Source organism: Dama dama, chromosome 11, assembly GCF_033118175.1.
Source record: "Dama dama isolate Ldn47 chromosome 11, ASM3311817v1, whole genome shotgun sequence".
Lineage (NCBI taxonomy): Eukaryota > Metazoa > Chordata > Mammalia > Artiodactyla > Cervidae > Dama > Dama dama.
Window position 1 is genome coordinate 102111011 of NC_083691.1, and position 13700 is coordinate 102124710.

At 43.4% G+C, this 13700-nt stretch overlaps 1 protein-coding gene across 2 annotated transcripts in view; it reads left to right on the forward strand.

The window, feature by feature from the left end:
• MERTK (MER proto-oncogene, tyrosine kinase) overlaps positions 1-13700 on the forward strand; it is a 119778-nt gene that overhangs the window by 72997 nt on the left and 33081 nt on the right. For both annotated transcript variants that reach the window (XM_061156056.1, XM_061156055.1), the window contains exons 7-8: positions 4811-4994; positions 8774-8925. In XM_061156056.1, coding sequence (XP_061012039.1) covers positions 4811-4994; positions 8774-8925 — 336 coding nt within the window. The remainder of the gene's footprint in view (positions 1-4810; positions 4995-8773; positions 8926-13700) is intronic.

Consider the following 13700-nt stretch of genomic DNA (forward strand, 5'->3'; position numbering starts at 1 on the left):
CAATCTCAAAAACAACAGAATGATCTCTGTTCATTTCCAAGGCAAACCATTCAATATCACAGTAATCCAAGTCTCTACCCCAACCAGTAATGCTGAAGAATCTGAAGTTGAACGGTTTCATGAAGACCTACAAGACCTTCTAGAATTAACACCCCATAAAAGATGTCCTTTTCATTATAGGGGACTGGAATGCAAAAGTAGGAAGTCAAGAAACACCTGGCGTAACAGGGAAATTTAGCCTTGGAGTACAGAATGAAGCAGGGCAAAGGCTAATAGAGTTCTGCCAAGACAACGTACTGGTCATAGCAAACACCCTCTTCCAACAACACAAGAGAAGACTCTACACATGGACATCACCAGATGGTCAACACCGAAATCAGATTGATTATATTCTTTGCAGCCAAAGATGGAGAAGCTCTACACATTCAGCAAAAACAAGACCGGGAGCTGACTGTGGTTCAGACCATGAACTCCTTATTGCCAAATTCAGGCTGAAATTGAAGAAAGTAGGGAAAACCACTAGACCATTCAGGTATGACCTAAGTCAAATCCCTGACGATTATCCAGTGGAAGTGAGAAGTAGATTTAAGGGACTAGATCTGATAGACAGAGTGCCTGATGAACTATGGATGGAGGTTCATGACATTGTATAGGAGACAGAGATCAAGACCATCCCCAAGAAAAAGAAATGCAAAAAGGCAAAATGGCTGTCTGAGGAGGCCTAACGAATAGCTGTGAAAAGAAGAGAAGCCAAAGCAAAGGAGAAAAGGAAAGATATACCCACTTGAATGCAGAGGTCCAAAGAATAGCAAGGAGAGATAAGAAAGCCTTCCTCAATGATCAGTGCAAAGAAATAGAGGAAAACAATAGAATGGGAAAGACTAGAGATCTCTTCAAGAAAATTAGACATACCAAGGGAACATTTCACACAAAGATGGGCTCAATAAAGGACAGAAATGGATGGACCTAACAGAAGCAGAAGATATCAAGAAGAGGTGGCAAGAATACACAGAAGAACTGTACAAAAAAGATCTTCATGACCCAGATAATCACGACGGTGTGATCACTCACCTAGAGCCAGACATCCTGGAATGTGAAGTCAAGTGGGCCTTAGGAAGCATCACTACGAACAAAGCTAGTGGAGGTGATGGAATTCCAGTTGAGCTATTTCAAATCCTGAAAGATGATGCTGTGAAAGTGCTGCACTCAATATGCCAGCAAATTTGGAAAATAGCAGTGGCCACAGGACTGGAAAAGGTCAGTTTTCATTCCAATCCCTAAGAAAGGCAATCCCAAAGAATGCTCAAACTGCCACACAATTGCACTCATCTCACACGCTAGCAAAGTAATGCTCAAAATTCTCCAAGCCAGGCTTCAGCAATATGTGAACCGAGAACTTCCAGATGTTCAAGCTGGTTTTCGAAAAGGCAGAGGAACCAGAGATCAAATTGCCAACATTTCCTGGATCATCGAAAAAAGGAAGTTCCAGAAAAACATCTATTTCTACTTTATTGACTGTGCCAAAGCCTTTGACTGTGTGGATCACAATAAACTGTGGAAAATTTGGAAAGAGATGGGAATACCAGACCACCTGAGCTGCCTCTTGAGAAAGCTGTATGCAGGTCAGGAAGCAACATTTAGAACCGGACATGGTACAACAGACTGGTTCCACACAAGAAAAGCAGTACGTCAAGGCTGTATATTGTCACCCTGCTTATTTAACTTATATGCAGAGTGCATCATGAGAAATGGTGGGCTGGATGAAGCACAAGCTGGAATCAAGATTGCTGGGAAAAATATCAATAACCTCAGATATGCAGGTGACACCACCCTTATGGCAGGAAGTGAAGAAGAACTAAAAAGCCTCTTGATGAAAGTGAAAGAGGAGAGTGAAAAAGTTGGCTTAAAGCTCAACATTCAGAAAACAAAGATCATGGTATCCGGTCCCATCACTTCATAGCAAACAGATGGAGAAACAGTGGAAACAGTGGCTGACTTTATTTGTTTGGGCTCCAAAATCACTGCAGATGGTGACTGCAGCCATGAAATTAAGAGACGCTTGCTCCTTGGAAGAAAAGTTATGACCAACCTAGACAGCATATTAAAAAGCAAAGACATTACTTTGCTAAAAAAGGTCCGTCTAGTCAAGGCTATGGTTTTTCCTGTAGTCATGTATGGATGTGAGAGTTGCACTATAAAGAAAGCTGAGCACTGAAGAATTGATGCTTTTGAACTGTGGTGTTGGAGAAGACTCTTGAGAGTCCCTTGGACTGCAAGGAGATCCAACCAGTCCATCCTAAAGGAGATCAGTCCTGGGTATTCATTGGAAGGACTGATTCTAAAGTTGAAACTCCAATACTTTGGCCACCTGATGCAAAGAGCTAACTCGTTTGAAAAGACCCTGATGCTGGGAGGGATTGGGGGCAGGGGGAGAAGGGGACAACAGAGGATGAGATGGCTGGATGGCATCACCGACTCAATGGACATGAGTTTGAGTAGACCTCAGGAGTTGGTGATGGACAGGGAGCCCTGGTGTGTCCATGGGGTTGTAATGAGTTGGACATGACTGAGCGACTGAACTGAATTGAACTTTAAATATAACTAAGTGTTCTGTATTTTCTCTGGCAGTCCTAGCGAAGTTGGTCAGAATTGGCTCTACAAGTTATACACTTTTATATTGTTTTTTTAAAAATTGGAATATACTTGCTTTACAATTTTGTGTTAGTTTCTGCTGTACAAGAACCTGAATTGGCTAAACGTATACACATATCTCCTCTCACCGCACCGGCCATCCCAACCCTCTAGGTCTTCGCAGAGCACCAAGCTGTGTATTAACAGTGTCTTCCCATTTCTGAAGGGACCAAGTATAGTTTTGCAGCAGATTTTGTAGCAGATTCCCAGTTCATTGCAATGTTAAACTCTGACTTAGTAACAAATGAATGTTTGGACAAGATTCAGATCCATGCACTAGCAGGACACACCCGCTCACTTCCTTTGGTCCCGGCGTTGGTTTCATTCTTCACCCATTTTTGGACTCTGGACTCCATTTCTATTTTTACCTCTCCCACATGGTCTTACTGTTTCATGCCCCAGGACCCACCGAGCACTGTTAGAGAAACCACAGCCTCTTCTAGGAACATGCCTTCCAGAGTGTCCCTGTGAGTGGCAGCAGGGCAGTGTACCGCTCCGGAGGTGGGCAGGGGTGGGGAGCCAGGGTTCCTTCCAGCTTCGTTCCAGTGCTTGGTCACCAGGAGGTCGGTGCAGACTTTAAAGTGAAGAAACAAAAAGTAATTCCTGCCAACAGCCACCACCAAGATAAGCACCCAGCTCCTGGGTTCTCCTCTGGTGCCTCCTCAGGCCAATGGGCTCCGTCTTGTCACCCGGTGGAGTCTGTGGGTCTGAGTCAGACATGAGACTCCACCCCAGTGCCCCTCCTCATCGTATACGCTGAGGGATTTAGAATTCCAAAATGTCAGCTTGTGACCCCTTGACCTAAATTTCAAACATATATCTCCTGAAATAACAAGAGTGTATATCCACACCCTATAATTTCAAGCCCATTATTATCAGGAATTCATTTTGTGGGTTTAAGATTTTTTTCCCAAATTGTTCTTGGTGACTTCGGTTTTGTCCAATACTATTTAGTCTTTTCTGATTTTTATCAGTACAACATGTTTTAGAAATAGTGAAAAATACGCAGTGAAGTCTTCCCTGCTGGCTCCAACGGTGACGAATCTGCCTGTAGTGCTGGATACCCAGGCTCGATCCCTGGGTTGGGAAGAGTCCCTGGAGGAGGGCAATTCACTGCAGTATTCCTGCCTGCAGAATTCCCTGGATAGAGGAGCCTGGTGGCTGCAGTCCATGGGGTCGCAAGGAGTCAGACACGACTGAACGACTAGCACTGTCACTTCACCTTCAAAAACATACAGTGAAGGAAGACTCTGCATGACCCCCGATAAGAGGTTTCCAAGGGAAAAGCTGGAAGTTTCCACAAGACTTGCTGGGGATTCACTCCTCTTGGCTATACGTACAGAAGACATCTGGAGAGGGATATGGGGAGACTGGTGGTGGTTATGGAGGGAAAGATGGGGTACAAGGACTCAGAAGAAAGAGCTGATAGGTTTTCTAAGGATTTGGAGAAAAGCTTATTGGGTAAGGTGCAAATGATCCTTTCCTGTATCTCTCCACCAAAAAATGCCATAAAATCTGCATTATCTGTGTGTGCTTTTGGAGTTGAGTTTATATTGGAGTGGGAATTAGGGGGTATGAATAAAGGACATGCTCGAATTAGCCTCAAGACAACAGCAGAATGCCTCAGGTTACATAATGAAATACAGATTATTATTTTTTTTTAAATTAAGTGTCTCATCTTCTAAAGTAGGATTTGGGAAATGTTCTCTTTAAAGGGTCAGATTATATATATTTCAGGTCATTATTGTATATTATGTGAAACAACTGGGAAAAAAAAAAGACCAAGAATTAAAGTGATTCTGAGAGAGGAAAAGCTACTTTTCTTTTCGGTTAAATGTAAATTATAAGGATTATAATGTTAAGATGATGATTTATTTGCTCTGTTACCTGCCACAATGAGAACACTTATTTCAGGCATTTTTCATCAGGCTCCCAACTGTGGCTCAGGTAAGTAGCATGAGTAGCACGCTGGTGGGAAGTTTAGGGTGTGACCCGAAAGGAAGCAGGTACTTCCTCGCATGCAGAGGGAGGGCCGTGCACACTGGAGACACGGACGCCCGAGTCTAACGTTCCTGCTGCCTTACTCACGCCTGGTCCACAATTTGTACTCTTCATTTAGGTCAAGGAAGTTGAGCCTCTGAGTCATGGCTCAGTCAGGGTTTTTAACACCTCGGCTTCAGCACATCTGTATCAAATCGAGCAGCTGCAGGCTCTGGCGAATTACAGCATCGGCGTGTCGTGCATGAATGAAGTCGGCTGGTCTGCAATAAGCCCTTGGATTCTTGCCAGCACAACCGAAGGAGGTAATTCCTGGGGTTCAGAAATGAATATTGTGCCTGATGGCGTGTGATGAAATAAACCCTTCCTGATGGGCTGGTTCAGACTTTAACTTTTGTTTGTGTGGCCTTTGTCTCTGGAAGAGAATTTTATGGAGATGGCTAATGAAAATGGGACAGATGTTTCCTTCCATACAGCAAGTTCGCTACATACAAACCTTTAAGTTGCGAGCTTTCAGAGATGCACACTTGCATCTGGTTGCAGCAAGGAACCAGAACCTGTGCTATCAGTGTCAGGCAGCTCGCCCTCCGTCTCCTATTGCGACGATCCTTCAGCTCTGCCATCTCCCACCTCCTCTCCCTCCTTCAGGCAGTAACTCTTCTTGCCTGTTCACTGGATGCCGGCCCCTGTGCGCCAGCTGGTGTACTGTACTACTGTACTTTTTAAAACATGAAAAATGTTTTATTTTTGGTTTGCTTTTTTATGTATTATTTGTATGAAAAGAATTATTGTAGGGTAAGGGAGTTAGAGAAGGTGAGGTTCAGAAAAAGAACGAGACCGGCACTTTACGGGAACAGATCACCTTCAATGAGGCGAGAAGGGGCAGTGGTCAGATTAGCGAGCTGCTGCACTAACCCAAGAGTAAGCATATGTAGGCATGTATGTGGAAAGCGACTGTCTTAAGGGGGCCTGTTCTTCTCCAAGGTTGTTCGGAGAAGTTCTCTCTTAAAAGGCTGGGGCAAGGAATTCTGGAGATCGGCCAGAGGCTGGGACCGGCTGGGAGCTGGGCGTAATCAACCTTAATGTTCATTTTTTTCTTCCCGTGAGAGAGCTCTTTGTTTTGCATAGAACGGCGGGGAGGACCTGGAGAGGAGTTTTAACTCCAGGCTATTTTGAGCCATGTAACTTTCCTTCAATTATAAACCTATTACAGTACAGCACTATATAGCCAATTGTGTTAGTTGGGTACCGAGGCTAACTTTGTTGGACTTACAAACAAATTGGATTTATAAATGCCCTCTTGGAAAAAGAACTCGTTGGTGTGTAGGGGACTTACTGAATTTGAAAAGGGTCTAGTGACAAACCTTATACTTACTATGGATAGGTGATTTTTTCTTTTATGTAGGAAGATATTAATAGTAGCACACTCTTTATAGCGTATATTAATTAAAATATAACTGCTTCCCAGGTGGCACTAGTGAGGATCTGCCTGCCAATGCAGGAGATGTAAGAGATGCCCTTCGATACCTCGGTTGGGAAGATCCCCTGGAGAAGAAAATGGCAACCCACTCCAGTATTCTTTTCTAGACAATTCCATGGACAGAGGATCCTGGCAGACCGTGGTCCATTGGGTCACAAAGAGTCAGACACGACTGAAGTGTCTTAGCATGAAGCATACATGAAAGTTATTACTCATAGCATCAAAGTCAAGAAACTAATAAATATGAAGGTAGCTAATGTTCAAGAAGCACCTACTATGTGTCAGTGACCATCTTAGGTACTTTATGTGCATTATTTCATTAGCTCCTCGTAGCAACTGTATGAAGTAGGTACTGTTGGTTCTATATTATTTTCTCATAGCAAATTTTATTTGCATCTGTAAACTTTCTGTGTACTGCTTTTGATTTCCAAGATCTTACATTTTTTTCTATGAACATTGAAGTGAATATTGTATTACAGTTATGTTAGATTTCAATTGTACAGTTTCTCTTATTTCTCAGTTTAGAGTTCTGGGTAGCTTAGAGTCTCTTTCCTGCCCTGAACTCCCGCCTTACCTAATCAGTGCTCTAATTTTAATACAGACTGTGGGAAAGGTCTAGATCACAAATTGTTAGGGTTTAATCCTTGCACAAATGAAACTATTGCCAAGGTTGTAAAATATCTTAAATGAAGAAGAAAAACCTTTGAGAATGATTTTTATTTGCTGTTTCATTTTGATTCAGCTAAAAATATTAACACTTTCTGGTTTCTGTTTTGATTTCTTCTTTGAGCTGTTAGTTATTTAGGTGTCTAATGTAATTTCCAAAATATTTAAGGGGTTTTCCAGAGATCTTTGTATGACTGACTTTTAATTTCATTCTACTGGGGTCAAAGAACATAATTTGTGTTGCTTGAATCCTTTGATATTTATCAAGACTCATTTCCTGGTGCAGAACATGATGTGCCCTGATAAATGTTCAGTGTGCACTTGAAGGGAATATGCATCCTGCTCTGATTAGATGCATTTTGTTGTTGTTGTTCAGTCAGTCAGTCGTGTCCAACTCTTTGTGACCCCATGCACTGCAGCACTCCAGGATTCCCTGTCCATCGCCATCTCCCAGAGTTTGCTCAAACTCATGTCCGTTGAATCGGTGATGCCATCCAACCATCTCATCCTCTGTCGTCCCCTTCTCCTCCTGCCCTCAATCTTTCCTAGCATCATGATATTTTCCAATGAGTCAGTTCTTCACATCAGGTGGCCAAAATATTGGAGCTTCAGCTTCAGCATCAGTCCTTCCGAGTAAATATTCAGGGTTGATTTCCTTTAGGGTTGACTGGTTTGATCTCCTTGCAGTCCAAGGGATGCTCAAGAGTCTTCTCCAGAACCACAGTTCGAAAATATCAATTCTTCAGTGCTCAGCCTTCTTTATGATCCAACTCTAACATCTGAACATGAGTACTAGAAAAAGCATAGCTTTGACCATGTAGACCTTTGTCAACAAAATGATGTCTTTGCATTTTAATATGCCTGTCTAGGTTTGTCATAGATGGAATGTTCTATAATGTCAACTTGGTCAGGTTTGTTGGTAGTGTTTTTCAAACTGTATTCTTAATGACTTTCTGCTTCCTTTTTCTATCAATTATGTAGACAAGTGCATTAAAATCTGCAATTATAATTGTGAATTTATCTATTTCTATTTGCAGGTCTAGCAGTTCAGATATTTTAAAGTGCTGTGGTTTTTTTTTTGTTGTGTTTTTTTTTTTTTTTTTTGAGACCCAACTATTTTCCTATTTATTTATTTGACTGTGCTGGGCCTCCATTGCAGCAGGTGGGATCTTTAGTTGTGGCGTGTGGGATCCAGTTCCCTGACCAGGGATTGAATCGAGGCCCCCTGCCTTGGGAATATGGAGTCTTAGCCCCTGGACCACCAGAGAAGTCCCTGAGGTTCTGTTATTTTTGGCATAAATGTTTAATATTACTGGGCTTTCTGAATAAATTGGCCACTTTGTCATTATGAAATTATTTTCTTTATTTTTGGTATTAATAGCATTATTTGTGAAATCTATTTTATCTGATATTAATATAGCCATTTTAGCTCTCTTTTGATCACATGGTGTATCATTTATTCATACTTATTTTAACTTATTTGTATCTTTATATTTGATGTGTGTTTCATATCAGGAGTACTTTACTTCACAATTTTTGCCTTTGAATTGGGATAGTTAGCCCAATAAAATGTAATGGTATCATTCATATGGATAGATGTGTTGTTTAGTCACTAAGTCGTGTCTGACTCTTTTGTGACCCCATGGACTGTAGCCCGCCCAGCTTCTCTTTCCATGGGATTTCCCAGGCAGGGATACTGGAGTGGGTTACCACTGCCTTCTCCATCTCCTGCATTGGCAGGTAGGGGTTTTTGTTTGTTTGTTTGTTTTTTTAATCACTGAGCCACCAGAGAAGCCCATGGATAGATTTACATCTATCATGTTTTCTGTTGGTTCTGTCTATAACTTGGTCCACTTTCTTCTTTTGGATCCGTTGAGTGGTTTTTATTCTGTGCGTTTCTTTGTAGCTCCTCATCCCTCTCCCCCTTTCCTTTTGCAGCCCCGTCAGTAGCACCTCTGAACGTCACCATGTTTCTGAATGAGTCCAGCAACAAGGTGGCCGTCAGCTGGATCAAGCCTCCCGTTAAGCGGCAGGACGGGAATCTGGTGGGCTATCACATCTCTCATGTGTGGCGGAATGCAGAGACATCCGTAAGTCTGAACTGTAACAGGTGGTCTTGTCGCCTTGGATTTGTTGACGTATACTGCTTTAGGAACTTACTTTTTGTAGTAAAAAGACCTGATATTCCTGGGTTAGGCAAGGCATCTTCCAGTGGGAGATAAACAGTGTTACAAATTGCTGGCTTGCTTCGTTACTCGGTTGTGTCCGACTCTTTGTGACCCTGTGGACCATAGCCCACCAGGCTTCTCTATTTACGGGATTTTTCTGGCAAGAATACTGGAGTGGGTTGCCATTTCCTTCTTCAGGGGATCTTCCCAACCAAGTCTCCTACGTCTCCTGTGTTGCAGGCAGATTCTTTACTCACTGAGCCATTGGGGAAAAATTAGAAGTGCCTAAAAAGTTAAATTCCATTTGGAGCTTTCCTCACTGACTCTTCATCCATTCATTTATTTCCTCAGTCAATGCAAATAGGACTCCTCCTCTGTTATCATCTAATTGTTGCCTTCATGAAATTTTGGCTCTCTGAGGAAAATAGTGAATTACTCAGAGGAGTTGCAGGGCTTAGCAGTCCTACAATTTATATTGGGCTTCCCTGGTAGCTCAGCTGGTGAAGAATCTGCCTGCAATGCCAACTCCAGTATTCTTCAGCTTCCCTGGTGGCTCAGCTGGTAAAGAATCTGCCTGAAATGTGGGAGACCTGGGTTTGATCCTTGGCTTAGGAAGATCCCCTGGAGAAGGGAAGGCTACAATTTATAGCCTCTCGAAAATTCCGGAAGATGCTTTTCTGAAAACTATTGTCAGGGAAGAATCCCAGCCTCATGGTGGATGGCAGAGAGTAACTGGATTCCAAAGGGGAGGTTCTGCCAGCAAGCAGGTGTCATGGCACAGCTCTGTAGAACGTACTGTATAGCACAGCTTTGTCAAACGTGATTCCAGTCAAGCCGGGGGGACATCTGGTTTTGATTGCTGTGAGGTCTAAAGGTGCGGGGAACAGCTATGGTGGGACCATCTCATCCAAGGCAGAAATGGGGGAGGGGCAGCCAACAGTGGGCAGCTCCCAGACAGCACCCCGTCCCTCTTGGGAACGGAAGAGGGTTGAAGTGTCACTGACTTCTCATGAAACAGACTATCTGTACAAGAGCAGATGCACTTGCTTCATCCTCAAGACCGTCTCTCTACCACCATCATGGAGAGCATGGTTCTTTTGTATTGTCACATTCCTGATCCAGACTTCAGCATCCTCATGGCGTTTGTACAGAGCATCACATGAAAGTTAATACAATGTCTTGGCATGAGAGAGGAGTGCAATGAACAACTGCGCCACCTGATGATGTCCAAGCTTTGTGCACTCATTTTCAACCTCAGGTCATCCAGCTTTAACCAAAACTGCTATCTTTCAGAAAAACAATTGGGATTTATTCTTTTTTTTTCCCTGCCTCAGTTTACCTCTCGGGAAAGCACACTGTTGGACGCAGTCAGTGATGGAAAAGGAAGAAGGCTTAGAAATCCATGGCTTCTTCTGCCTGGTACTAAATGATAACAGGATGCTATTTGTACTGGTCAAAACCCTGCTTAAGAGTTGCAGCTATGAGAGAAGCAGTCCTCGTTTCCTGCTTTTTTGTTTCAAAGCATTTGTGCAAGGTGCCTGTTGATCACAGTTCCTCACTGACTGGGTCAGGGGAGTCAAATACCTCTCTTAGAGGAAAGCTCTTTTTTACAATACTACATTCTTAACAGAGACACATGAAGCTCTGATGATTGAGTTCTGATTCAGTAGGAACTTTCTCTGATTGACCGAAGATAGTGATTCTCAACAGACACTTGAGTGGTGAAGAAACAAGGCAGTTTCTTTCCAGGGCTGCAGGCTTGGCTTCCCTGGCGGGTCAGTGGTGGAAAACTCACCTGCCAGTTCAGGAGACATGGTTCCTGGTCCGAGAAGATGCCACGTTCCTTGGAGCAACTAAGTAAGTGCGCCACAACCATACAGCCCGTGCTCTAGAGCCTGGGAACTGCAGTTACCGAGCTCGTGTGTCGCAACTACAGAAGCCCTCGAGCCCTAGAGCCTGTGCTCAGCCACAAGAGATGCCAGCGAAATGACATATCTGTGCACCGCAACTAGAGAGTAGCCCCGGCTCTCCACAACTAAAGAAAAAGCTGCCCAGCAACAAAGACCCAGTGCAGCCAAAACAAACAATAAATAAATAAACTGCAGAGAAAGTACTGCAAATCCTAATTAAAGGCCTAGTGATGGGAGTTGACATTCCAAATGAATAAAGAGGAAAAGTGTTAGTCACTCAGTTGTGTCCAACTCTTTCAATCCCGTGGACTGTAGCCCACCAGGCCCCTCTGTCCATGGACTTCTCCAGGCAAGAAAACTAGAGTGGGGTGCCATTTCCTTCTCTGGGAGATCTTCCCAACCCAGGGCTCAAACTCGAATCTCCTGTGGCTCCTACATTTCAGGCAGATTCTTTTACCTTCTAAGCCACCAGAAGAGCCCAAAGAGGAAGAGAAAGGAAATTAAAAAAACAAAAAGAGCCAGAGGTCATCCTGTCTTTTTCTCCCCTGGTGTGAGTCAAAGATACTTCTTTAGAGGGCACCCTGGCACTGATGGGAGCTGAAGGGCGAGAGTGATGAAAGCCTTCTGAATGATGCCACCAGAGAGCCTAATACAGTGGCACAGCTGCCGTTCAGAACGGTCCCCTCTGTGAGAGAACAATATGGCACAGTTAGGGCTGCGACCTTTCTGCATTGCCTCCTGGGAGATGCTGGATTTTCCCAGCAAGAGGGTCATTTGCATTGTACTCATTCTCTACTCTGTTTGGGTAACATTCTCTGAGGCAGGAAGCTCCCATCTCTCTGGCCGAGAACATGCGTGCTTTGTTGCTCAGTCATGTCCAACTCTTTGTGACCCCGCGGACTATAGCCCACCAGGCTCCTCTGTCCTTGGGATTTCCCAGGGAAGAATACTGGAGTGGGTTGCCATGCCCTCCTCCAGGGGATCTTACTGACCCAGGGATGGAACTTGGGTCTCCTGCATTGCAGAAGGGATTCTTTACCGTCTGAGCCACCAGCTGCTGGAGACGAAGAAGAATACTGAAGAGAAGCCTCCCTCAGAGAAGCCTAGAACCTCCGTCTGAACTGAAGCTTGAAATGAACTCTGTGTCCATCTCTTAGGTTCCCTAATCTGCCTTCATTTCCAAAGAGCAAGAGTTTGACACAGCTTCCCCTGAAAATTGTCCTTTCATTTTCGTTTTAAGAAAATTGTTATTGGGACTTCCCTGGTGGTCCAGTGGTTAAGACTCTGCCCTTCCCCAGCGGCGGGCACTGGGTTGATCCCTGTTTGAGGAACTAAGATCCAACATTTCACAGGGCACCACCAAAAAATAAAAACAAAAAAAAGGGGGAATGGACATGTACACGCTGCTGGATTTAAAATGGATAACCAGAAAGGCCTTACTCTCCAGCACAGGGCACTCTGCTCAGTGTCATGTAGCAGCCTGGATGGGAGGGGAGTTTGGGGGAGAGTGGACACGTGTGTATGTGTGGCTGAGGCCCTTTGCTGTCCGCCTGCAACTGTCACAACATCGTTAATCATCTATACTCCTATATAAAACAAAAAGTTTTAAAAAGAGAAGAAAAAAAACTGTCACTAAAGCTGCATTTTCTTTATGCAAGGTGGTGAAATTGGATATTTTGGAAGATAGCCCAACTTACTACTCTAATAAAGATTTTTTTTTTTCGGTATAGAATTTCAGAACTTTCTTCAAGTAGTCTTTGGGTGGGTTCACAGTTTGCTGAAAATTGTAATAACCCACCGAAGTTTTCAAAGTTTTTACCTTCATGATCTTACAACTGTTATGTCACTTGCACACTAAGAAACTCCTGATATTTATTATATGGACATTTTCTATATCTTATATATATATTTATATATATACTTGGATGTGCTGGGTCTTAGTTGCTGCATGTGGGATCTAGTTCCCTTACCAGGGATCGAATCTGGGTTGCCGGCTTTGGAAGCATGGAGTCTTAGCCACTGGACCACCAGGGAAGTCTCCACTTTCTGTATCTTGATGAAGATTTCAGTGTTTTTTTGTTCTCTGTTTCTTGCTATCCCTTGCCTTCTAAATCAAATTTTAAAATATAAAGGTCCGGATCAAATAAAATCTGTTCTCCTTTAAGTTGGAACTGTGCCTTCCTCATCTTTGCACCATCTGAACACTGGACCTTGAACTTGCTCTGTAGCATTAACGGCGCTACGGACTTCATGCATGGTCCTGGCTGAAATCTAAACCAGAAGAAGAATTTCTCTCCGTGAAGGGGACTGTCTTTTGATGAATGTGGACTAGTATTTCTTGTCCCATTCCCATTCCCATAAAGTGTCTGTAGACCTGTGAGAATTCAGTGAGAAGATAAGTTTATAAAAATATTGCATATTATAAGCCCTTCTTCAAGACCCACTGTATACACTGGCAAGTTCAAGGCTCTCCAGTGTTCTACAGTAAATAAATCTCTTTACCTTTGACTTGGACACAAAGAGTCAGACACGACTTAGTGACTGAACAACAACAACCTTTGACTCAGAATTGCCCGAACCATAGACAGAGAGACTCACACAAAATTTATTTCCTGTGCCGGAGAACATCATGATAGTTGAGGTTTGGAAGTAAAGGAGAAAGTACTCTATAAGCACTTAATTCTGGTTTGTTTTTTCTCAGACATCTCCCCCCACAGCCTCCCCCTTGTTTTATGGCTCAAGTTGCATACCAGTGGCTTTAAAACAAGATAAATGAGTAAAGCCAGA